Genomic DNA, 26,609 nt, shown 5'->3' with positions numbered 1-26,609 from the left:
AATTGAGGTTTGCTGGCAAAAGGTCGTCCTCCCCCTGGGCGACCGGGGTCAGATCTAGGGCCTTGATCTCCTCGAACATGGAGGAGAGGACACTTTCCGTCGCCCCGGGGTTCTCCCCGCTGGCACCTGCCACGACAGTTGCTTCGGGGTTCATGGGGGCTTCGGGCAGTGTCAGGACAGAAAGGGCTTCCTCGAGGGTCTCGGAGGGGAGGGTCTCCCGTGGAGGGGAGACACTACCTTCCGGTGCTACCACATCTTTCCCGGCTGACACCGGTGGATGGGATGCACTCGTGGGCAAAGCGGAAGGTTCGGCATCGGTGCCCCCCTTCCTGGTCTTCCGGGGGGCCTCCGCCTCAGGTAGATGAGGTGGAGCTTGAGTCTTCCGCTTGCCTCACTTCCCCTGGACTAGGGCCCAGCCCTCCATGGCATCATCTGGGGCCTGGTTAGCAGGGGTCGTAACAGGGGGTAAAGGCGATGGCTCAGGGCTTGGGAGGGGGGGACGGACGGTGGGGCAGCATAAGGGAGGGAGGATTCTCCCTGGGGCAGGCTCTCTCCAATCCCTGGTGGTATCTCTGCCACACCCTCCTCCATAGGCCCCCCAGATTGTCAGCAGCGAGGGCGGGGCTCTCCCGCTCATCTGGGCGTTGTAGGGGAGGTGCCCCTTGGGCCTGAGCGGGAGAAGTGGTGGTCCGAATAGGAGGGCGGGCGAGTTCGGGTATCGGGCAGCCAGGGGCGTTGGCAATGACAGGGCCGATGTCCTACCGGGTCTCGAGGATCCCAGGTGCCCCTCCTTGCCGGGCTAAGGGGCAGTCCTTCTGGACATGCCCTGACGCCCGGCAGAGGTAGCACCGGGCTTCCCCCATGGAGAAATACACCCGGTAACGGGCCCCCTGGTGGGGAATTAGGAAGGACCCCTCGAGCGCCTCTCCGTCACGCGCCGCCGCCGGTGGTAGAAGCTGCACTTGCCGGCGGAACGAAAGGACGTGACGGAGGGTGGGGTCCTTGCAGCCCAATGGGAGAGGGCTGATGACAGAGACAAGTTTCCCCAGGGTGGAGACAGTGGGTAACAGGGCAGCATTGGGTAAAAAGGGAGGAACGGAGGTAAGGACGAGGCGAACGCCCGGGTCTTCTAGCGGCTCTAGGGGGACAAACACCCCCCACACCGCCAGGCCCCTCTCCACCGCTTCCTGGGCGGCAGCCTCCGATGCTAAGAAAAAGACAACCTTCCCGTACATTTTGGAGGCCACCAAAATGGCCGAGGGCCCCACCACCCTCGCCAACGCCCGCACATAGGTCTCCACGTGGGGCAAGGCGGGCACCAGGAGGCATCGGACTCCGTGCTTCCTTGTCATGATGGGAAAGGGGCCCCAGCCGCTATTGATGGTGGCGGAGGCGGTGGGCGGGAGAGATGACGAGGCGGCAGGTGGGGAGGCTGCTGCCGCCCGGGCAAACGTCCTGGGGGCTGAGGGAGGGACATCCGCAGAGCTGGTGGAGGGGGCAGCGGGGGAGGATGCCGTGGTCGGTAGCAGGGCTGCAGCAGTGGGGGTGGCCCCTGCCACGGAGAGCCTGGGTGGTTTTAGCGGGGCCCTTCCCCTTCTTCTTGCCCTGGCCTTTCCCGCCAGCTGGGCGGGCTTCCCTAGAGTCTGGGGAGGCGATGGGCATGGCAGCGGCAGAGGTCACCCCAATGCCCTCCAATGCCGATGCCCCAGTGGGGGCGGTGGCAGGTGATTGACAGGAGTTGGGGTCAGGTAGAAAGGGACAAGCTGTGGGGTGGACAATTTTCAGGGAGGGGGGCACATGAACCACTGTACGCTTGTCCAGAGAGTCCTGTTTGGTTGGCTGGTGCTTCTGGCCCACGCGCTGGAATCAGGGCGAGCAGCTAAGTCCAGAGGCAGATGTTAGACAGCCAGCAAAGATGGTGGAGGAGGCAGTTGTGAAGATGGTAGCGTGGGGGGTGGGAGGACACAGATGGATTGGGGGGCAGCTCCGTGCCACACCCCCTGCGTCCCTACAAACACCGTTAAGACACAGTCAAGGCCTCCCCCCACACGAGAGCACGGTTCGAAAGTTACTCAGTCTTAGGCCCCCTCCACGTCGATTTGTAGATTCCCCGGGTGGTGTTCCTCTGGTAGACGGCTTTTTCTCTGCCTGTTCCGGGTCGCAGCTGCAAACATTCCAGGGATACCGGACCGGATGTTAAGAAATTCTCTCAGCCGGAGACGGGTTCACAGACAAACAGCAAGCGGCTGGGTCTGGGTCCTTCCACTCCCCCACTCCGGGGAGCGGGTCAGCAGGCCCCCCCCTCTCGGGGAGGGGGTTCAGCGTCTAAGGACGGGCAGGGGGGGCTAACAGCTGGCCGGCAGCAGGCCAGCACTCTAGCAACAGCAGAGAAAGAATAAAAAACAACAAAAAGAAAAGAAAGGGGGGAGAGCGTCTGGCCCGGTCGGGGGGGGAAGCCGAAAGCAGGGGCAAAAAGCAAGGAAAGCCCAGGCCAGAGGGGGGCAGCAGCAGGAGAACAGGCTAAGTAGGTCCCTTTTCCCTGGGTAAGGTAACAAGGAAGGTTCCAGAACGATCAGGAACTTTCTGGAAGCAATTAAGGCAGACAGGCTGATTAGAACACCTGCAGCCAATCAAGAAGTTGCCAGAATCGATTAAGGCAGGCCAATCGGGGCACCTGGGTTTAAAAAGGAGCTCACTTCAGTTTGTGGTGTGCGCGTGAGGAGCTGGGAGCAAGAAGCTGAGAGTGAGAAGGTGGAGGACTGAGAAGCACAAGTATTATCAGACATCAGGAGGAAGGTCCTGTGGTGAGAATAAAGAAGGTGTTGGGAGGAGGCCATGGGAAAGTAGCCCAGGGAGTTGTAGCTGTCATAGGAGCCACTGTAGACAGCTGCAATCCACAGGGCCCTGGGCTGGAACCCAGAGTAGAGGGCGGACCCGGGTTCCGCCCCATCCCTCCATTCCCCCAACTCCCTACTTTATACTGGAGGAGTTGAACTGGACTGTGGGTTTCACCAGAGGGGAAGGTCTCTGGCCTGTTCCCTGATCCACTAGGTGGATCAGCAGAAACTGCAGGGATTGTTCTTCTTCCTTTTTCCCATGCTGGCCAGTGATGAGGCTAGCTGAGTGAATGGCAGATCTGAGCCACGAAAGTGGCCAAACTGAGGGCTGCCGTGGACCCCTGAGGCGAGCAAATCTGCCAATAAGCGCAGGACCCACCAAGGCAGAGGAGGAACTTTGTCACAGTACCTATTTGCACCTTTAGGCACCTAAATACCTTTGAAAATCTGGCCCTAAATCACTTCTATCATTTAGGCTCCTGGTCAGTTGAGCATTTTGGCAGTTACCCTTATTGGAGTCATCAGCTCCTTGGGAGATAGTGGAGAGGTGTGGCACTTGGTACCTCTATTGTCGCCACCGTGATGTGATAGGATATGTTTTGTACAAAGTATGCCTTGTGAGGTACCATTTTAAAAGTCTTGACCTGTTGAACATTAATATCCTCATGGATTGGATGTGCTATCACTGTATGGGAAGTGATGACATTATGTGTTACTGAAATATGTTGTGAGGTTAGGAAATGCCCACAGCTGGCCTTTCCGTAGAGACAAAAGAGCAGCTATCACTGGCCAGAAAGGCACGGATGGCCCATCAAGAAGAATCCCCTCTCCCAGAGGCTCCTTACAGAGAGCACGTACGCAATGGGGACTGCCTGACCCCCACGTCAGGGCAAGGATCTTTCTAGTCGCTGGAAGAAAATATAAAAGAGGAACTGTGACATCATCACTTGGCCTCTTTCTCCTCCCCCCAGCCATCCCATCTCAACACCTGGAAGATCCTCTGGAAGACAAAAACTTTGAATGGGGGAGATTGGTCCCAGGCTGGAATGGAGCTCAGCCTGAATACTGAGAACTATAAACTGCCTTCCTCTTCGTGTCCTTCAGAAATTCTATTCAGTGCAGGCTCAAGACCTTGTCCTGTACCAGAAAATTCATGCCTGTAATTCACAGCTGATGCCGCACTATTGATGGTATCAACCATGGAAGCAGTGGTGGAACCAGGGCTTGGGTGTTTTTGCCCAGCCTACCCAAAGCAGGGTTAGATGACGTAATGGGAAAAATGCCCAGTTACACAATAGTTACCACCACTGGAGTTGAACAGCTTACAAATTATAGGTCCTAGTTTTGCCCAGGTGTCAAATTCTCACCCACCGTCTTTCAGACCCCACGCTCGTGTTGGTAGCATTCCCTTCTCACTCAGCCAATGCAACGGCTCACCTCCCATCCAGCTTCTCCTCTCACTGCTGTGGACCCAGAAGCAGCTATTCCCAGCAGACCAAGTAAGCCTGCTGGTTCATTCTGCAGTACAAAATAAATACTACTTGGGAGATGATCAGGAGATCAAATCACAGACTCCTACTCAAAGGCCTAGCCTTAATCCTTCATCCAGAGAGAGCTGTTGTGTAGAATGTCATGGGTAGGAGGTGGTCTTAACAGCCAGCCCCTTGCTTAGTCTGAGTTAGAAGAGAGCATTTGCAATGCAAGGTGTGGGAAACAGGGAATGGGAGGTGCTGGTCACAGACAGTAGACATGGGGTCACTGCACCAATAACCTAATGCCAGAACCAAACCTCTTCACTGCAAACTGAGAAGAGGAGCTGTCCCCGTCCTGCTCATAGTGTGTGCGTGTGGGAGGGGGAGGGGGCAGATTTATAGGATGTTATCAAGACGATGCAATTCAAACTGGTTCCCTTACTAGTTCCTACTAGACACATCCATGCTGCTGTACCTGCAAAACCAAGATCAAAGCTACCAAAACAATAGGATCTTCCTTCCTCTTCCCTTCCCTCCTCCTTACACATTCCCACACTGCTCTGTCCAACCCTCTTCTTTCTCCCCCTTTCTAGTACCTCCCTGAATTGTTATTTCCATGCAGATGATTCTGGTGAAAGGAGCTGCTGTACATAATCCTCCATTTACTCACATCCACAGAACAGGTAGGACAACATTACCAACCACTTCTGATACCATGCTTCACACTAAGAGAAAGTCACTCCCCTGCATGTGTGGGGGTGCTTAGCCTCCAGGGCCAATCCTTAGCCTCTCTGCCATGACTAACACTGAAAATGAGTATCAGGAATGATGATTGCTGTTGTTGTGGTATGGGACATGTCTCCCCCTGGTAACTGAAAGCTATCAAATACCTTTCACATCAGCCACCACAGAAAACTGTTCCCAGCTGTTCCTATCTACACTAATCTGGGTTGAAGTTACTGGTGTACTAGAAAGCAAAGTTTCTAGCTCCCTCTAACAGTTACCTGAGCATTAACATAGCTGTTCATTTTCATTTGTACTTCAAGATTTTTGACATGTTACTGGCCTTGCCAGCCCATTACCCCTGAATATATTCTAGGAGTGCAGAAGAACTCTTGCATCTACCAAGGCTGCTGTCCTTTTGTGCTTCTCTCAGGGAGCACCGTGAAGTTTGGCTGCTCTGTGCTGGGGTTTATTGCTTCACTTGGTGGTACTGCTGCAGGAGCACAATGGTAGTGGGTTTCAGCGAGAAATATTCCCCGTAGTACCTTTCATTCCAAAGCACTTCAACGACTATATACTCCTGTCACGGGTTTAATACAAACGAGAACAAATACTCTTACACACAATGCACAAGTAACCTGTGAAACTCATTGCCAGGGGACATTGTGATGACCAAAGGTATAATCAGATTCAAAAAAGAACTTCATGAGTTCATGGAAAATAGGTCTGTCAACGGTTATTAGCCAAAATGGTGAGACACACAACCCCATGCTTGGATGACCCCAAACTTCTGACAGCCCTGTATGTGTGGAAGTGGGGAGCGTGGGGGCAGGGTCTGAGGTGGATCACTCAACTGCCCTGTTCTATACACTCCCCATAAAGTCCTGATGCTGGCCATTGTCAAAGACAGGATGCTGGACTTGATGAACCGTTAGTGTGACCCAGTATGGCAGTTTTTAGGTACAAACAGAGGCCTTCAGTCAACAGGGCTGCTGCCCCAGCACAAAATTCACTTAATTTAAGACAGTGTTCATTTTCCCAATTTTTTCTTGTTTTTAATTACCATTATTGCACCAGTACATTTTATGCTTTATATACATATTTCTTTAATTTTTGCTTCTTCAGCTTTGCAAATACATAATATATTATCTCCAGAATACTAGCTAAGAGACATTACACAGAGGGAGAGGCTCCTGGTTAGTTGCTAATTGATGCTGTGAACTTCCTTAGTTTTGGAAACTGATATATAATTGAAATGACTGGACCTGCCACTGATATGGAAGATTTGAGCCAACCACTAGGGCACGTGGCCTGGTGTAGAGGACACCAGGAGAGGAAGGGGTTAATGATTTACACCCATCCATGTAACAAATTCATAGGAGAAAGGGAAGCCTCAGAGACAGGGAGCTAAACCAACAGTGAGATTCAGGAGCAAGTATCAAGAGGGGAAAATACAGCTGGGGGTCAGGAATAGGTGGCTATTTAAAATACATCCATCCATCCAAGCCAGCAGTTTGGTCCCCACTTCCACAAGTGGAACTGCAGCAGCTTTACAGAGACATGGCACTCCCACAAGTCTCTTCAAAATAGTTTTTGCTTCCTAGAGAGATGCTCCAAGTGCACACTGGCCTCTCAATGCCCTCAGTACTAGCGAGCCTGCAGAGAGGTAGTCTACAATCGCAACAGCGGAGAAGAGAGAAAAAGGGTTAGAGACTAATTGGAAATACAAAAGTGTCCAATTAGCTGCTCCATTTTTAGAACTCTAGCCCTGTGATTTTAGGGGTGGAGGGCAGAAACTAAGTGAGCAAAGTTTTAATGCTTCCAGAGTACATCTGAGGATAGACGTGTTGCCCCTAGTTGAGTGTCACAAACAAGAAGACACCTGCCTGCAAAGCCCACGCCTACTGTTCTAGAAAGCGGATCCCAGCTACAGGAGGGTTGGGGAGAATGGCTGCTCTGCTAGGGACTCCACTGAAGCCCATATGGTGGAAGTAGGTAGGAGGCCAGGCTTCCCTGTAAAATCACCCAGATTAGCAAGCGGACTTGCATGGCTACTTGGGAGCAGGGTGGGGGAGAATGAAAAGCAAGGGGCTTTAAGAGCCTTCCCAACAGAACAAGGGATGAGGTACAAGACCCCTCTGCCTCAGAGACTTTGTATGCCCTTAAGAAGGGCTTGAGGGACAGGGAGGTTCAGGGCACATTAAATCATCATGGCAAATAAATCCCACAAGTGGAAAGTTACCGGCGGGGGGTCAGGGTCCAGCCAGCTTCCCACCTGCAATCAATCCCTCCCCAAACAGACTGGGTGCGTGGGGGGGGTGCCCTATGGGATCTGTCCCTTCCCCACCCTCCCTCAGTGCAGCTTGAGCTATCTATGGGCACAGGGAAACTGTTGTAATGCAAATGATTTCGGCACAGCATTGCCAGATGCAGGTGTCTCACCAGCACATATCCCAGCTAAGGCTAGGGAGATGGCAGGAAGATGAAGTGCTGATGGAGGTGGGATAATCCAGTTGCTAACCAGCCACATTACTAGCATGGCTGTTCAATTATAAAAACAGGCATTTTTACACACTTCCAGTTAAGACAGCTCAATGGCATATTGAGATCTCAGCAGGGGAGGAGGGAAACAGGAGAGTGCTTTGGGAAGGCAGGAAGGGAAGCAGCACCAAGATCAGCTTCTAAAAGAACAAACCAAGTAAGGGAACATCATGATCATGAAGTGCCAGGTCTGTGGCTCGGAGGCAGGTTGGTCTATACATGGACCTGTGTCTCCTCCCCCAAAGCCACAGGGAACACCCATCACAGGGAAGATCTGCATATCAGACCAAGGAGAGAACACAAGAGGGTGGTTATGGCTCAGCCTGGACAGACATGCCATGATTAATCCTTAATGCACAAGATCCTGTTCCATAGGAAAGAGAAAGCAGACTGCTCCAATCTCCTACCTGCTCCTATGTTAGGGCCGTAGCTAACCCATCAATACAAACTAGTGCCCCAAACACGGCTGCATGAAACCCTAACAGCCCTCAGCCCTGCAAGCCAAGCTGTAGTGATTTGGGTCTTTACTGTAGAATACCTGTGAAAGGTTTTGAACAGTGGGAGGAAGCTGGCCCTTGCCAGAGGGAGAGGTTAAGAACATAAAAGCATCAGACAACTTCAAACCCTCCTCATGGGCCCCACATTATGGATTCTTGATTTCCCTATATGGACAGCTCAGAAACAAGAAACAGGATGCACCTCTCAATAGCCAGGTGGATAGAGGAGATACAACTCACTTCCTCTCCCTGCCTATCACATGGTAGAATTTTGAGATGTTCCCTCAGCGCTTGGCAGTTTCACTGTGAGATCAAAAATCAGTCTCAATTGAAGTGGAAACTTTAGAAGGAAAGATTGTCCAGGATTTTTGATTGAAGTCTTGAGAGGTTTGGATCCCTCCCATACCACTTGATGCCCCTAGAGCCTCTTGGTCATCCCTCTGTTCCCACTCCACTGCCTTTGCCATTCAGAACTGGACCCAGTTGGACTGCTGAGGAGCCTGATTGGGAACAGCGCTGAAAGGACAAAAAAAGAGTATCAGAGGGGACAGGTCTAGTCTTGGGATTGCTGCCCCACCTATACAGTTCTGCCAATGCCCCTCAGTCCTGCCCTGCAGCCCCCCTGCTATTCCAATCCTGGGCTCCCCACAGAGTCCAGCCAATGCCCCTCAGACCTGCCCTGCAGCCCGAATCCCCTCACAGCCCTGCCAATGCCCTATAGACCTGCCCTGAAACCCCCCTGCTGTTCCAGTCCTGGGCTCCCCACACAGCTCTGCCAATGTCCCTCAGTCCTGCCCGGCAGTGCTCCCTTCCTTCTCACATACTCGGTCTTCTGTCTCCTACCCTGCTAGTTACCTGGATGCAGTGCTGAAGTCTCCCCAGAGGTCTGTGGTGGCTGGAATAGCAGCAAGTGCTGGTGCCTTAGGGATGGATGCAGGAGAATCCAAATCTAACAGAATATCTGAGGGCAGGAAGAAATACATACACACTCAAAGTTGTCGAAAGAACGGATTCACAGCCCTGCAGTGTTTAAATATCATCATCCTACAGGATATTTCCTCCCTGCAAGGTCATTGCTATTGAAATACATTGATCACCTGTAGAGAGAACCCTGCCTTCAGAAGTGATGTGAAGGTTCTAGGACTATATTATTAGCTCTTCTTGGCTATTTTCGCTGGATCTGCATCATGTTTCCAGCTGTGTTTTGCTGCAACCACCTCAGCGATGCGCCACCCTCATGACCCATTCCATCCTTTTCCACCATTACAACTAGCAGCCTCATCATTTGTGCCATGAACACTAGCTCCAAAAAGACAGAGGACTAAGACCCACCAATTCATGTCACACAAGCCACTTAACAGATGGGAACTACTTTAGATTAGTACTGATCAGGGTTGAACTCCAATGAGTGACCAAACAGGCAACTGACAGGGCTTGAGAGATTCACAGATTTCAAGCACAGACCATCTAGCCCACCCTCCGATCTAACACAGGCCATAGAACTTCCCCAAAATAATTCCCGTTTTAACTAGAATAAGTTGCCGTGTGCTGGTGACCCCACCCACCCATGCTCAGCACTTACCAGCATTGCCCATGTTCCTGGATTTCAGCACCGGTGGCGGCGTCACCTGGTTGGAAATGGCTGTTGAAGACGGGGGAGGGATTGGAGGGGCAGTGATTTTGCCACCTGGAGGGGGTGGGAGCAGGTTCAGCCCCCCCAATCCAGCTGCACGGGGTTTGGGTGCCCCTCCTTTCTTTGTTGGCATGTTCTGTAAAGACACACATGGTTTTGAAGAGGATTCTCTATTGGAATACAGCTGTAAGCCTGGAGATGGCACCTGGCTCAGAGTTGGCTCGGCGGGGGAGATCCTTACCCCAATGTTTAGTTTGATGGTCTGTCCTTCCTTGAACCCTAGGTCCAGCTTGGGGCGTGTGTCAGTTTCCTGAGATTCCTTGGAGATTTCAGTCTCCTGCTTCACCCACCTGGATTCAAGGAAGGAAGGAAGAAAGGGAGAAGCAGTTGAGAGCCCTTGACAAATGAGGGCCTCAAAGGGACCATGGGAGATTTTCCCCTGGGAAGCACATTGTCTGGCTTTATCCCAAATACTGCCTTGCAGCATCAGCACTAGAGACGGGCAGCAGAGAGTTCAAACCTCCATGTCCCCAGAAGGTCAGTCTCTTTAACACAACAGTACATCCCAACCACCCCATCCTGCCCTACAGTGGCACCAATTGGGAGACTGCCACATCAGCGGCAACAGCAACTCTGTGACCCAGGTTAACTTTTAGCCCATACCTTGGGGGACAGTGTCCTCAAGTGTCACTGCTGAAACTGAACAGCTGGGCTGCACCAGGGCCCAAAGGAATCCTGCCCCCATGGTGCCATGGATGAGCACCCACCACATGCTGCATACCGGCAGAGGAACAATGCCCTAGGGGAGAGGGACTCACTTGAAGTGATCCTGCAGGGAGACATTGAAGTCAAAGGCGTCACCCCGATCTGAGAAGCCGATGCCAATGAAAGCGCTTCGCCCTGGTTGGAAACAGATGTCAGCCGGGAAGGGGAAGCCATGCAGATTCCTTATCAGCCCAATGTATCAACCCACTCCTCGCCCAGATGTCACCTATCCTCACTTGCCAATCCACCAGCCCTGCTCGGCCTACTGCAATCCCCCACAGCAGTCCCATCCATGGACTTACTGCCCAGCCACCTCCCCATTCCAAACACACACCAGCACTCAAGAGAGCAGCTAGCATCCGTGTAACTCAGTCAACAAGCTATGGCCAGATCTCCTTTGCCCTGGCCTGAACCCACCTCATTTGTATTCGCCTTTCCATGGCACGCTCCCTGCTGCACCACATAGCATCTTCCCTTTCTACTCACCATTCCCATCCTGAATTCGGAGGACAAAGTATCGGCTGGAATCTGTCACAGTCTCCACTGCAAGGCCAGGGAACTGGTCTATGGGAGCCTGAGCAAAGAGCTCCCCTGGGGGATAAAGGGCAGGGAGTTAAGGAAAGGAACCCCAAAGGAAACTGCTATGCTGAGCTATTAACTAGGGTGTCCCCCCTAGGGTGAGTCAGAGGTGGCAGCCATAAAGTAACCTCACACCCTCACCCTGCCTTACCTGAAACTTTATCCTCTAGCTTTATGTATGCAATTTTGCCTTTTGATGTGACACGGAGACGCCCTGTCCAGTCCGGCTGGTCCAGTTTCCAGTCAGATGCCCTAGGAGGGGAAATGAACAGCAAGATATGTTCTCTGACAGCTCCTCAGGCCTGCCCTGCAGCCTCTTCCTGTCCTCAACTTCCCACACAGCTTAGCTGATGCATCTCAGTTCTGGCTTGCAGCACTCACTGCTCCCTTTTTTCACATCTCATCTGAAATTAAGTACAAGTCTCAGACTCTCAAACGTCTCTCAGCTGTTACTTGCTCCACACAGGAGACTATGATGGCCCATCTTTCTGTATTTACTCCTCTGTGCAGGCAGAAATAGAAATAACCCAGAGAAAGACATCCAAAGTTATCAGAGGTACGGAAAGGGAAAGGGTTCAGTCCAAGGAGATGTTCAGAGTACAAGGCTGCTGAGTTGAAACAGGGAAGGCCTGTAAAAATGATTAATGGCCTAGAGAAGGAAACCACATTATTATTGCTATTTACCCCATTCTGTTCCAGGAAAACAATGAGACGCTCTGAAATTAAACAGTGTGCGTTTAAAATGGATTAAAAAGAAAGTCACACTTTCACATACCATATCATTAACAATGGAACTCTCTGTTGCACGATGTTACTTAAGCAAACCAATTAAGGGATTTCAGAGATCAGATTATATATTTATATGACCAGGAATAGTATCTGCAGCGACACTTAAGATTAAAATTACTATCGACACTTGCACTTCAAGGTGTAAGGCAGTCACAACAGTGACTTTGTAAGGATAGCATTGTAGCGTTTGTTAATCATGTCCTGCAATTCCAGATGACATACGGTCCATCTATAGGCAAAAAGAAACATTGGCTAACTGCTGGCCCTGTACACTCATCCCAGGATTTGAGGGTCAAGATGAATTCCTTCTGGCTCACAGATCACTATGAAAGATTTTGTGTAGGCTAAGCTCAACTTTTAGTTAAGCCCATTCACTCTTGGGGTCTGAGAGAGTAGCACAGGTGTAACTGAGGACAGAAGTTAGCCCTGGAATTGGAATAAATATTTTATTTTTATGATCAAAACAATCTGTATAAGATCAACTAGTTAATCCCCAAACCTCTGCAAAGGAAAAGAATGTTCTCCATCCATAAAATGAAGAGCATGAGACAGATTTTGGTTCTGATTTTCAAAAGAGCTGAGCAACCACTACTCCAGCTGAAGCCAATGAAGTTGCAGATGCTCAGCACCTCAAAGTCAGGCCTCAGTTGACTTGCTCAAGGCCAGAGAGGGTCAGTGGTAGGGCAGATATTAGTACATAGAAGCATCTGCCCTCCAACCCTTTGCTTATTCATGCAGAACAAGTCATGCTGACTCCAGTCAAATAGGTGACTGTGCAAGGACCAGAACAGAATCCAGCTCACTCCTCCATAGCTGTCCTGGATGTGCAGGGCTAATAGGAGGTAAAACATATTTGACACTGAAGAGAGCAGGTATTGTATGACTCAGAGCACAGACAGGGAGCAGAACTGTTGAGTAAGATGCCATTTTTATATAGTCATTTTTCCTTCCCTTGCAGTGTCAGAAAATCGACCACAACACCCCCTAGGACACAAGCATTAGGAAGTGAAACTAACCAGTCAGATGGGGGGAAATAAACATCTACAAATGGCAAAGAGGTAGTTGGCTTTGTTTGTATTCCCCATTTGAACAATCTGAGGGAGAGGGAGAAATAGCTTGGCGAGGTCCCCCTCCCTACTAGCTTGCCTGTGAATTTTAGCACTGCTGGAGACAAGGAGGCTCCCTTTATCCGGAGAACAAGGGCAGCAAACACAGGGGCAGCACAAGCGCCTCTCAAAGGCGACCCTCCCCCCGTGCTCGTGTGCCCCAGCCCTGCCCCGGGGAGAGCCCGCTGGGGCGGGGTGGGGGAGGGGAGCTCAATTGCCCCGGCGCTGCGAGCAGAGGGGCCTGAGCAGCCCAGATGTGGGGGGCTGAGCGACCCCAGACCGAGTGCCCCCCTCCATGCCCGCCGCCGACACCCGCGGGGACCCGTCCCCCCCGCCCCGGCTCTCGGAGAGCGGCGCTCCCCGGACGACACACCCGCGTGACAGTCCCGCTGGGCGCCGGCGGGCGGAGCGGGGCTGCCGAGCGGGGGCCGCGGCCGGGGTCCCGGCAGCGCGACGCCAGGCCCTGGGGCAGGGCCTTGCCCCCGCGATGGAGGCAGCGGGCGGGGGGCAGGCAGCAAGTGGGGCCAGGGGAAGAGGGTGAAGCTGCCCGCGGGGGCAGGACGGGACACGCCGGCCCCGCTCACCCGGGGCGTGGCAGGGCAGGATGCGGCCCCGCTACCTGTATCCCCGGTTGGAGGCCCGCGGCGGGATGCGGTAGACGCTGACATCGGGCTTCACACACAGGATGGACTCGTACTCCGCCTCGGCCGCCGCCATCTCGGATCTGAGACCCCGGCGGGGGGGGGGGGGTGTCTAGTAACCAGGGGTGCTTCCGACCGCCATTTTTGTTACGGGCAAAAGCTGCTCCGTGGGAGATGGCGGCCATGTTGGAATCAGGCCCATTGAAGTTGTGGCGAGAGCCATTTTGGATCCTGGCAGCTTGACACGGGCGGAGGGCAGCCATATTGGAAGCCGGTCTGGTCAAGAGGTGACCGACGCCATTTTGGACCCTGGCAGCCTTGTCGAGGCTCTGGGAGGCCATGGTGGAAGCGGGCTGATGAAGCTATGGCGGTCGCCATCCTTAATCCTGGCACCTTCTTGGTCTTTCGTCTTCAGCCTGCATTGTGGAAACGGGCAGCGTGAAGCAACCACAGAAGGCCATCTTGGTTCCTGGCAGGCCCTGGCCCTCTGGTTCCACAGCGGGGCATCCTCAGGGTGATGGTGGTGGCTCGTGCTGGCCCAGGGGCTAAAGAGCCCTGGGAGATTTTGAGGGGGCAGGTGTTGAGGTGGCCTGTGTTGATAGAGAGTAGGGGTGCAGGGCAGCATGGGGGTGTGTTTCAGGGCTGTGGTGGTTCAGGAGGGAAGCTGAGCTGCCAGTGCCCTAACGTGGCATGGGCAACTTGGCTCCCATAGGGCATCAGCCGCTCTTTGCCCCAGTGCCCAGGGTAGGGCTACAATGAGCACCGCTGAACCACGGAGATACCGACAAGAAGAGTGCAGCACCACCACTGCCGACCCGAGCCTTCCAAAATTGAGTCAGGCCCCAGAAATCGGGAGACTTTCTTTTTAAAAATGATCCTTTAGTGATTCTTTGTCTGCTGGTTTCTGCGCCGTTAGCATGCACTGGCTTCATGTTTCCAAGCTTCTCTCTGTAACCGCAAGGGCTAGAAACAGTTGTTTTAAATTAAAGCTGGAATTCTACTGTGATCACATTAATCTAGGAGCTGAGTCTTTAAAAAAAACACCCAGTACCGCAAGACTCATGATAAAAATGGCAAGATTTGGCAACACTGACCAATCACAAAGTACTTGAGAGGAAATGGCCCACTTCCCCTCCTTGCCACCTGTCACTATGATGAAGATGATGCACCCCAAAATGACCAACAAATCCAAACCATTCCTGCCCCACAAATCTCTGCTACAAAAAACACTCCAACACTTCCATACAATGTGACTAACAGCTGCATCTCATACTACAATCCTGCTCTTCCTCACTTCTGCCCTCAGTCAGGGCTATGCCAATGCCCCTCTATTCTGCTCTGCCGCTCCCCTGCTATTCCAGTCTTGAGCTCTCCATGAAGCTCTGCCAATCATGCCCTGCAGACCCTCTGCTTCTTCACAACTGGCCCCTCACATATAAGGAAATAAAATGTTCATATCCATTTCCTCTGATTGTTTCAGAACAGAAAATAACATCATTAAAAAGAGACGCAAATTCATTTCCTTCCACTTCTGCTGGGGAAAAGGTACAGAGCTTTGTAAAGCTCATCATATTTTTCTTTACTCTTTTATGTAATTTATTTATTGTGAGGTGGAGGGAGCTGTTAGGAAACAACATGTTTATATCCACAAAGGGGGAAATGAGGGTGCAGTGTGTTGATATGGGGAGACCTCCTCATTTTTCCCAAGATATGCGCTAAGACATGCACTTCACTTCCCCTTGGCTGCAAATCAAGGATGTGGTCTGGCTTGAGTGAAAGTCACTGGAAGGTAGTAAAGGTATTTTTCATGTGCTGGCCATTCTCATTAGAACCTCATATGCCATCAAGTTACAGACAGGCAGACAAACAGAAATGGCACTGAAGTGAGTGTAAGGTTTTGCACAGACAAACAGAAATACTGTCGAATTGAATGTAAGGCCCCACTGTGCTTGGCCAAGTAGTCTGTAACTTCTCACTGCATGATATTACTGAGGTAAAAAGCAGATTAATAGTAACAAGATTTGACACCTACATGAATCAGAAAGCTGTACTATCTTCAGTGATGCTACTTACAGTAAAAATGGCTAAGGCTATCAGTCCTATGATTCTATGATTCCTCATGCTTCAGAGTGAAATCTTATCATCAGTTGGTGGTTGGGAAGAAATTTCCTTGCATTGAGGTGCATTATGGGGTTTTGTGTCTTCTTTTTGAGTTTTGTGTCTTCTGTGACACATGGTATTCCAAATTAGATAGTCCAGGTTAATGGGAGTTGGGATATAAGATTAGATGGATCCAATACGCAGGAGACAGTATACACAACCAGGTGGATCAATGTTCTGATCTGCTACACCAGACAAAATAGACCAGTAATGTGATGTGGTTGAGCAGGCTATGGGATACTGAACTAGATGGAGCAATGATCTGTGTTATCATGGTAAGAGGCAAGAGACAAAATCTACTGCTTTGATCTCACGCGGTGAGTCCAATTTCTTTATGAAAACTTCTTGTAAGCACCATATTTGTCCACATGCCACTATTGCTTTATCTCAGCAGCATTAGGCCAGATGTTTTGCAGCTCATGTTATCTGATTACAGAAGTGACTCATTCTTGTCCTTCCGCTTGGGTGCGAAAAACCTTCAAATAATGGGCTTAAAAAAAAGTCAGTTCCTAAACTGACCATATAAGTTTTTCTCTGATGACACCAGAGCCAGTGCTTAAGACAAGACCTATGATCAGGGTGGTTCTTGCTCCCCAGTCCACTGAGGAATCTGCTGTACCGGGGTATGTACAGAAGGCAGACAGCATTCTGTCTTTCTATTCTTCAATTTCTCCGTTTTGCTCTTTCCCTCCATCTGTTGCTCTTACAGTGTCTCTCTCTCACCCTATCTTTGTTGTCATTTGTTACTTCCTCCATGCCTTCTTAAAGTATCTCTCTCTCCCTGTGCGTCTCTCTTTTAGGGATGAACGAGCCTCTGATAGCCTAAGATAGGGCCTAATTACATCAGCCACACTATCGGAGGCTCGTTCACCTGCACATCTACCAATGTGATATATGCCATCATGTGCCAGCAATGCCCCTCTGCCATGTACATTGGTCAAACTGGACAGTCTCTACGTAAAAGAATAAATAGACACAAATCAGACGTCAGGAATTATAACATTCAAAAACCAGTTGGAGAACACTTCAATCTCTTTGGTCACTCGATTACAGACCTAAAAGTTGCAATTCTTCAACAAAAAAACAGAAACAGACTCCAATGAGAGACTGTTGAATTGGAATTAATTTGCAAACTGGATACAATTAACTTAGGCTTGAATAGAGATTGGGAGTGGATGGGTCATTACACAAAGTAAAACTATTTCCCCTTGTTTATTCCACCTCCCATCCCTCACTGTTCCTCAGATGTTCTTGTCAACTGCTGGAAATGGCCGACCTTCATTATCACTACAAAACGTTCCCCCCCCCCGCCCCCGCCCCCACTCCTGCTGGTAATAGCTCACCATAAGTGATCACTCTCGTTACAGTGTGTATGGTAACACCCATTGTTTCATGTTCTCTGTGTATATAAATCTCCCCACTGTATTTTCTACGGAATGCATCCAATGAAGTGAGTTGTAGCTCACGAAAGCTTATGCTCAAATAAATTTGTTAGTCTCTAAGGTGCCACAAGTACTCCTTTTCTTTTTGTTTTTACATTGTGCTTTTCAGAGTAAAACTGTACTTTAATCTCTCTGTGCCTCTTTCTTCATCTAGAGAGAATCATAGGACTGGAAGGGACTTCGAGAGGTCATCTAGTCCAGTCCCCTGCACTCATGGCAGGACTAAGTACTATCTAATGACGCTTTTTGACCTATGTAGAGGTCTTTGAGATCCCTCTTTATTTACCTCTCTTTTTCTATCCATCAATTTCTTACTCTTCATCCTGTGTCTCTCCTTCCTTGGAATAGTGGGGGTTGGGGGATGCTCAGGATTAAACTGCATTGGCTAGGAAAGCAGGGGAGAAGGAAGGTTTACACAAGACTTTTGCTGGAAATGTCCCCTTCTGTATGGGATCGCTGACTCCACTGTTCTAGTTGTAACATCATGGAAACAGTTGCAAACCAAAAAGAAAAGGAGTACTTGTGGCACCTTAGAGACTAACCAATTTATTTGAGCATGAGCTTTCGTGAGCTACAGCTCACTTCATCGGAGGCTCATGGGAATACAAAAATTGCTTTCAAGGCATAAACCTCACCACCCGAGAGAGGGAACCACTTCTATTTTAAAGGAAAGAGGAGCTAAGACTAAGTTTTTGCAGTAAAGGAGAGAATTATTTATATTTTATAGAGAGTTAAAAGGAGATGAGGAGGGACAGCTGGAATTAGGGTGACCAGGAGTGTAAATAAAGGATAATCTCTGCTAAGGATAGTGCTGGCATTAAAGGCTATTTTGGAGATAGGAGAATCTGAGGACACCAACATTTACACTGTGGCACTATGACCCCTTCTCGTGGCTAGACCACATAGAGATGTATGATTTGGCTACAGCCTTTGCACTAGTACAGCCAGGTCTTCCTGCTCAGGCAGTAGGGGGGACTTGTGCTGTCATATTTATAGCTTCTGGGTTCAACCTCTACTCCTGACAACCCACACAAAGATGTTTTGATACATGCAGAAAGCATAATCTTGGGGTTGGGCACATACAGCTGGCAATAGGGTGTGTTAATGGTATAGCAAATGATCTTCTATTTTTTTGCCACCAGTATCTAAAGACTATGTCTCTGCTCCTGAGGAGTAACAGCACCTACAAGCCAGATGATGGTGCCACACTACAGTACGCGCCAGAAATCATTTGTTCCTTAATTATCTTCATTGTCACCTTTATCCTGGGTCTCCTGGGCAATGGCTTGGTGATCTGGGTGGCTGGCCTGAAAATGAAGCGGACCGTGAACACTGTGTGGTTCCTGCACCTTGCCATGGCTGACTTCCTGTGCTGCATGTCTCTGCCATTCTCCATCATTCACCTGATCCTCCATGAGTACTGGCCATATGGCCACTTCCTCTGCAAGGTTATCCCATCAGCCATCATCCTCAACATGTTTGCCAGTGTCTTTCTCCTCACTGTCATCAGCATTGACCGGTGCTTGATGGTAATGAAACCAGTTTGGTGTCAGAACCACCGTACTGTGAGGCTTGCATCAGTGGTGTGCGGTTGTATCTGGCTCCTGGCCTTTCTTATGTGCTGTCCTGCCTTCCTCTACCGTGAGACCTTCACAGATGAATTCGGCAAAACTGTGTGTCATTATCAATTTGGAGATGATAGGGATTATGGAGATTATATGGATTACGGGAACGGGAATGATTCAGCGTTGAGCTCTGGCATATCCCAAGATGAAAATCCTGTTGGTTTCTCCAGTGCTGATATTCCTAGCAGCCTTTACAATGATACTGACTTACTGGGGAACTTGAATGATTACTCCTCCTACAGCAGTCGGCCAGCCACCCTACTGACCATCAGTATTACCAGGATTGTTTTTGGCTTCCTCCTTCCCTTTAGCATAATTGCAGCTTGCTACATCCTTATTGCTGTCAAGATGCATGGAGCCCGATTTACCAAACCCCGTGGTAAGACCCTGCGAGTGATCCTGGTTGTGGTAGTAGCATTCTTTGTCTGCTGGGCTCCATTTCACGCAGTTGAGGCACTGTCTCTCCTAGCTATGCCAGGCACCAGATTTAGGGAGACAGTGGCACTGTGGGACCACCTCTCTACAGCACTAGCCTATGCCAACAGCTGCATCAACCCTTTGCTCTACGTATTTGTGGGGCGGGACTTCAGGCGGAAGGCACACCGATCAGTGCAGGGCATCTTGGAGGTCGCCTTCAACGAGGAAGTTACACGCTCCACTTCCTACTCACGGGACAGGACCAAGACTTCAGCAGACAGGGATATCAGCAGCAACACCCTCTAAAATGGGGATTCCAGACAGCACTGCCAGGGCAGGAGGAAGACATTTGCCCCTTCCATGGCTGTGACTTTTTGCTTGAGGACAGCAGAGCCAGAACAATGAGTTTGACAATAATCTGTACGAGATGCCCATGGGGACTGGGGCAGTTCAGAACAGGCCAACCTCCCCTTTAATAGCCTCCTAAAGAGAGGGGAGATTGGCCTATTCTAAACTGAATCTTCTGATGGGACACACAAGGGAGGCAGAGAGTCCCCTATCTGAGAGAGAGAAGTGCACTTGTGAGAAGATGTGTGGTGGAATTATGTAGTTACTCCTTGACATTACTAAATAAGAATGTGGTTGCAGAATATCTATGTACCACATTTATTAAGCATGTATCACATCATCTGTGCCTGCTAAATTACAGGGAGAAGATACTTTGACATTTCTCCTTGGAATTTGTCATCATACCTTTCCCCACCCTTAACTCTTCTTCAGCTGGGACCCTGAACTTTTTCACAGCAGTGCCCAGCAGGAGTGCACTCTGGGAGTGCTAGTTTTTCTCACAACAGTGCATTGTAGCAGACATCCCCTACCTGCCTTTCATGGCAATATTCTTAGGGTCTTTCAGTTTCAGTTAGTCATGGCCTTTCTCCTGTCCTCCTACTATTCCTCCTACTATTCCTGTCTCCAAAGGGCCACTTCTCTTATTTTCCATGCCAGCTCAAGGAGAGTTTCTACATCTCAGCTAATACATCACTGTACAAAATCAGTAACTGGGGCATAAGGGGCAATTTTCAGAAAAACGAACCTCATGCTGTGGACATGGGTTCATTAGAAATAGGACCCTCCTTTATGGCTTTAGAAGGTCCCCTTGATATTACAGCCTGAGATACAGTGATGAGGCAATTGAGGTAGGTCCCACTAATCATGGAGATGTCCCTACTACATCTAAAGCTGCTGGATACCCAAGCAATCAGAGCAGAGGTTTCCATCCAGCATGTAACCCTGAGCAGGCTGGAGCTGAGTCACCCCTTCTGTAAAATTTCAGAAGGGAGATGGCTGTGAAAGTGCTGTGCCTGAATTCAAACTGTATGCTTCCATTAGACACAAGAAAGGACTGAGAGATATGGAAGGAAGTGGCCACACAAATACACACAGTGCTAGAAATAGTCATGCACACAAAGAGCCAGTTGTTTCCTTCAGTGCAAAATCTTAGAGATAGACCAAAGCCACAGTTCTGATCAGATATAAACTTCTCCAGTGCTCAGACGTGCAAAGTAAAAGATGCATATGGAAAAGTTTTAAAGCAAGGGAGCACTGTCTATACACATGGACACTACCATGACTCCCAAGTCTCTGAGTGAAGATAAATGCTGCACCAAACAGTGGTGACATCATGATAGGGGTCTACTATACACCACAAAGCAGGAAGTGGGATGGATGAGGCATTTTTAGAACCATTAACAGAAATATCCAAAACATGAGACTTTGTAGCAATGGGTGATTTTAACTACCCAGATATTTGTTGGGAAAGTGACCCAGCAAACCACAAAATTCCCGTAAGTCTTGGAATGTATTGGGACATCTTTTTGTTTCAGAAGGTGGAACAAGTAACAAGTGGGGCAGCTATTTTAGCCTTGATTCTGACTAACAGAGGAAATTGTTGCAATCTGAAGGTAGAAGGCAAACTAGGTGAAAGTGATCATGATATTCGAGATTTCCTGATTCGAAGGAAAGGAAGGAGTGAAGCAATGGACTTCCAAGAAGCAGCCTTTAACTAACTCAGAGAACTGGTAGGCAGGGTCCCCTGGGAAGAAAATCTAAGGGAAAAAGGAATGCAGCAGAGTTGGCAATTTCTTAGAGAGACAATATTAAAGGTACAACTGCAAATTATCCTGATGGAAGGAAATATGATGTAAGCAGTGTCAGGATGAGCTCCACCCTGACATCTGGTGGTGAGGTGTGGCAAGTTGTGGAAAAGAACTTCAGGGGCCGATCTCATTTGCATAGGCACACCCACCCCGCCTAGAATGAGGCCATAGCTGCCCAAATGGTCACTTTGGCTGCTGTGGGATCCCCAGTGTCTCTGTTATTGGGGCAGGAAGAATAAATTGTTATTACCCTGATTATGGGAACTGTGCTTGGAACTGTACTTGGCCTTTTTTTATGATGGAGGGACTCACCATCAACTAAGTAGCACTCGCTATGCAAGGGTCATGGGTTTTAAAACTCTGTGACTGGAGAGAGGCTGGGGACAAGTATTAATACTTGGTGGCATGGGCCCCTTGGTGAGGGTCTTAATTGCTAATTGCACTTCCTCCTCTCTCTACTGTGGAAGGTCAGAGCTAATTTTGATTCCATTAGGAGTCTAGTTACAGGCTGCTGAGCTCACTTTGGGTTAATAGTGCGCCAGCACTGAGGCTCCCCTACTGCAAGCTGAATTCACCAAAGAGCTGAACTGTCTAAGAGCTGAAATCACTGAGTGTTGTGTTAAGTAGTGGTGGAGCCTGAAGATATATTGTGGAGCAGTTTGCGGGACGGCTGGAGTGCCTTGTGGACAGGCTGGTGGAGCAGTTCGTAGGGCGGCGGGAGTTGCTGGTGGGACACGGAGCAGTTTGTGGACTGGTTGGTGGAGCAGTTCGTGGGATGGTGGGAGCTGCTTGTGGGCCGCGGAGCGGAGCTGAGCGAAGGAGTTCATGGGGCGGCTGGCGGAGCGAAGGCCTATGGAGCTGTGGGGTGGTCAGCTTCAGATCATGTAAGATCTTACCCCCGTCCCATCTCCAACCAGGTTGGGAGGTAAAGCTCTGAAGATAAACTTTCGAACTCTGGGGCTGCCCTAACCAGGGACAGAGACTTTTGGGTCATTGGACTTTTGGGACTTTGGGTGATTTGGGGTTGCTGGACTCAAGAACCAAAGGGAAAGGGGCATGCCCCAATTTGCTTGGGGTGGGTTTTTTTGCTCTTGGGTTGTGTTATGAATCCTGTTGGTGGTGTTTCCCCAACATAATGCCACATTGTTTCTCTCTGTTATTAAAAGGCTTTTTGCTACACTCAGACTATGTGCTTGCGAGAGGGGAAGTATTGCCTCTTGGAGGCGCCCAGCGGGGGTGGTATATATTTGTCCCAGGTCACTGGGTGGGGGCTCGAGCCAGTTTGCATTGTGTTATTGGAATGGATTCCCTAGATATTGAACCCGGCCCTTGTTGCTGCCAACTCTGATGGGCAGAAGGGTTACAATAGGAAGAATAGTAAGAGGCCAATATAGCTCCATCAGGAGCTTTTTAATGACCTGAGAACCAAAAGAGTGGAAACATGGATAAATTGCTATGGATGAATGCAAAAGAATAGCACAAGCATGTAGGAGCCAAATCAAAAAAGCTAAGGCACAAAATTAATTACACCCAGCAAGGGACATAAAAGGCAATAAGAACAGGTACTACAAATGTATTAGGAGCAAGGGAAAGGTGAAGGAAAGTGTAAGTCCACTTACTTAGTGGAGAAGGAGAGCTAATAACTGAGACATCAAAAAGGCAGAGGTGTTCACCGCCTATTTTACTTCAGTCTTCACTAATGAGGTTAATTGTAAGCCAATATTTAAGAAGGGGCAAGGAACACAAGCTAGAATAGGGAAAGAACACATTAAAGATTATTTAGGTAAGTTGGCTGTCTTCAAGTCAGAAGGGCCTCACAAAATTCAAGTTAGGATATTTAAGGAACTAATTGAAGCAATCTTTGAACTGCTAGCAATTATCTTTGAGAACTCATGGAGGGCAGGTGAGGTCCCAGAGAGCTGGAGAAGGGCAAACATAGTACTTATATTTAAAAAGGGGAACAAAAAGGACTCAGGAGATTATACACCAGTTAACCTAACTTCAATATCTGGAAAGACACTGGAACAGATTATTAAACAATAAATTTGTGAGCACCTAATGGATAATAGGGTGGTAAGTAACAGCCAACATGGATTTGCCAAGAACAAATGATGCCAAACTAACCTAATTTCCTTCGTTGACATTGTTACTAGCCTAACGAGTGGGGGACAAGAGAGGGATAGCAGTAGACGTGATATATCTTGATTTTAGTAAGGTTTTGACACAGCCCCACATGACATTCTCATAAGCAAACTAGGGAAATATGGTCTAGATTAAGTTACAGTACGATGGATGCACAAGTGGTTGAAAGACTGTACTCACTCAAGGAGTTATCAATGGTTTGATGTCCAAATGCGGGGAGGGAATATGTAGTGGATACCCACTGGGGTCAGTCCTGGGACCAGGGCTGTTCAATATTTTCATTAATGACTTGGATAATAGAGTGGAGAGTGTGCTTATGAATTTTGAAGATGGCATTGTACGGGGAGATGTCAGCAAACCAGTAAAGTGCCTGAAACCACTATGGCTTATTGCTAAAAGCAGCCAAGTCAGAAGGCTTAGCTTAACCAAGGAAGGAGGGGAGGGGGTTTTGGGTGCCACAGAAAGGGGAGCTTGACCTGCGTCCTTCCTGATAAGAATTGTGTTGAAGTTGCTGATCCATGCATTTTAGAAGAGCAGGATATGCCCCAGGAATGTCTATTGGGGCCTCAAGGCTGCAAGCTCTGGAAAACCCGATACCTGGTTAATCAATAATCAGAAGGAGCCTCTTGCTTGACCATTGTAACTGCTTACTTAACAAATTTTCTTTAAGGGACATGTCATTCTATTACTAATGTATAAATAAGGGGAAAAAGTTTGAGGTAGATGGACTCTTCTGGACTCTCCCTCTGGATGCATCTTGCTGTCCCCAGCGGCAGATGGGCTGCCGCTGTGCCACTTGAGAGCCACACTCAGCTTCGGTAATTATTGAGGATTGGGAGTGTTTTACTAACCTGTTGCGGACGTGTGTAAGTGCTTGAGACTAAGTAAAGTGTAGGTTTAAGTGAAAGCACCCTTGTGTTGTCCTGTTTGTGCCAGCCATCTATCGGTTGGACGGCCGTGTCTCCCCTGATTTATTTCCTGACACCACTTGCATAGTGTAAAAGTTACCAAGAGCTTTGGGTTGAAAGAACCCCGGGTAACAGAATTTGGAGGCCCCAGCGAGGATTGGTAGAGAGGAAGAGACGGATAGTACGAACAGTTTGTAGTTTGTCCATTGCAATAGGAGGTAAAAGATGGCGGGGTGGGGTCGCTCCCTACAAAGTTCCCATGTCGCAGTTCGTGAGTTAATTTATGGACACATTCCATTACTGGGACTCAGAACTCGGGCTGATTGCCTGCTCGAGTGGAGAAATTATGTCCAGAGACAGGGAACCAACTCCAGGACATAGCCCCACAGATCAGAGCTGCCAGACCTTAACACTCTGCCAGTGATACCGTGCAGAAACTGGAGTCCCCCAGATGGACCTGATTCTGACTGGACATCAGGAAAAGTCCATCTGTCTTATTGGGAGTGGTGAGCACTGTATGTGTAGCGTGTGCAGTCTGTTTTTGGTGATTATAAAGAGAGGTTATGTAGTATATTACTGTGTAAGGCTCTTTCACTGGTAAAAGACACTGTAAACCTGCAAAAGATTAAGCCCTGAGTCCACAGGGAATGGGTATTAGTCTGGAGCCCATGGAGGAGTAGAGCCTGGAGCCCACGGAGTGGTAAAGTTAGGTGCTTTTTGCCTGGAGCCCTAGGAACTGGGGAAAAGGTGGATGCCCTTGAATGTGTGAGTAACAGAGAATTTTGTGCAGGTAATGAATTTGGTGGCGAGAATGCGGGCAGCCTAAGGTCTTTTGGACTGAACTGATAGAGTCTAAGACAGTAAATAATAGCTAAGTACCTGTGCCTTCTGTCAGAAAGGGTCGCTACCTGTCTGGCAGAATGACCACCCCTCCTGGGTGGGGGGTAGTTGAGGAGCCCACCCTCCTTGCCAAATGGTTAGTGGGACAAAGCCTGTGCCCATGGGAAGGGGTGGTTCAGCGAGGAAAGCAGGATCGGGCCCAGACAAGCAGGCAGGCAACAGATAAAGAGATTGGAAAACAGGATGGGAGTCCTGAGGGGCATAGTGGCAGGAGTAAGAAAAGGAGTGAGTAAGTAAGTACAGGCACAGGGAATTCAGATCCCTGGGACAATACTTAGAATGGTGAAATCTGAGTTGATGAAGGTGTTATTTTGGGAGATAGGCAAGTGAGTAAGGAAAGAGAGTGAGAAGGTAACTCTGCAGAGGCCAGAGGGAATTAAGCAGCTGAACCTTGTAAAAAAGTTAACAAAATAAAAGTGTTATAGAAAAAGAATTCTTGGTTTCTTTGTAGCTATTCTGAAGGAAAAATGGGCCCTTTTCCAAAGGAATGTTTGTAAATAAGCCAGGCAAAAAGACAATCTGCTTTGAATCATTTGACTGAACAATTTAGTCAAATTCGCTAAAAGAACATAAGGGGTTTCTATTGGAACTTACCTGACCCCAAATGCATACAAATGTAATCTACGTACAGCTGTGTAAAAATTAAAGTGGTGTAAAGGATGTTAAGCAGAAGAGTATGCTTGTGTCTGTGTGTGTGTATAAACATATTGTGTAAGTGTGTGGAATGTTTGGGACCGAGGCTGGGGCTCCTAGCTTGTAAAACTCTGTTTTGTAGGTTTCATATAAATTGGTTTTTGGTTTGGTTTTTAAATAATACCACAAAGAATGCATTTGAATCTTTCATTCAAAGTTGCAAAACGGAGAGACACTTTTTTGCCAGGCAAAGGTGACTAGTGTTCTTTGGCTTTGGTATTTAGCATTTAACCCTTAAGGTACCCCAATGCTTTATAAAGTTCAATATCTTTTTAAAGACCAAAGTCCTGATTGCAGCAGGGCAGTCAAACCCAGAAGAATGGGGAGAAATTCTGGATCCTTTTTTTGTTTTGTTTTGTGGTAACAAAATGGCAGATAAGAGCTGTAGTAAAAGAAATTTAAAAAGACAGTGCACCGCTGAAGCAACAGCAGGGGTGAGGTGCACAAAAAAGAAGCAACATTAGAAACACAGAGCCTCAGACTGTCAGACTGTCACTTTGATAACTCTGTGAGCACAAAAGAAACTGTTACACCTTATGTAAAAATAGATATGGCTAATATAATGTTATAGAAGTTAAACTAT

General features: G+C 48.9%; 2 protein-coding genes across 2 annotated transcripts; one reads left to right on the top strand and one right to left on the bottom strand.

Annotated features, from left to right (window-relative positions):
• Positions 1-6,061: 6,061 nt before the first annotated feature.
• NECAP1 (NECAP endocytosis associated 1) lies at positions 6,062-13,729 on the bottom strand. Its single transcript, XM_077824755.1, has 8 exons — positions 13,562-13,729; positions 11,199-11,299; positions 10,955-11,059; positions 10,522-10,603; positions 9,945-10,053; positions 9,653-9,839; positions 8,926-9,031; positions 6,062-8,586 (listed from the first exon to the last, which is right to left on the bottom strand). The coding sequence occupies exons 1-8, from the start codon at positions 13,657-13,659 to the stop codon at positions 8,538-8,540; spliced, it is 837 nt and encodes a 278-aa protein (XP_077680881.1). The 5' UTR covers positions 13,660-13,729; the 3' UTR covers positions 6,062-8,537.
• A 4,610-nt stretch (positions 13,730-18,339) lies between these two features.
• LOC144259212 (C3a anaphylatoxin chemotactic receptor-like) lies at positions 18,340-19,533 on the top strand. Its single transcript, XM_077807396.1, has one exon. It carries the CDS (start codon positions 18,340-18,342, stop codon positions 19,531-19,533), a length of 1,194 nt encoding a protein of 397 aa, XP_077663522.1.
• Positions 19,534-26,609: the final 7,076 nt, after the last annotated feature.

Source organism: Eretmochelys imbricata, chromosome 1 (assembly GCF_965152235.1).
Source record: "Eretmochelys imbricata isolate rEreImb1 chromosome 1, rEreImb1.hap1, whole genome shotgun sequence".
NCBI classification, from domain to species: Eukaryota; Metazoa; Chordata; order Testudines; family Cheloniidae; genus Eretmochelys; species Eretmochelys imbricata.
The sequence above is the reverse complement of the archived record's forward strand: the minus strand, read 5'-3'. Positions and strand labels throughout refer to the sequence as shown.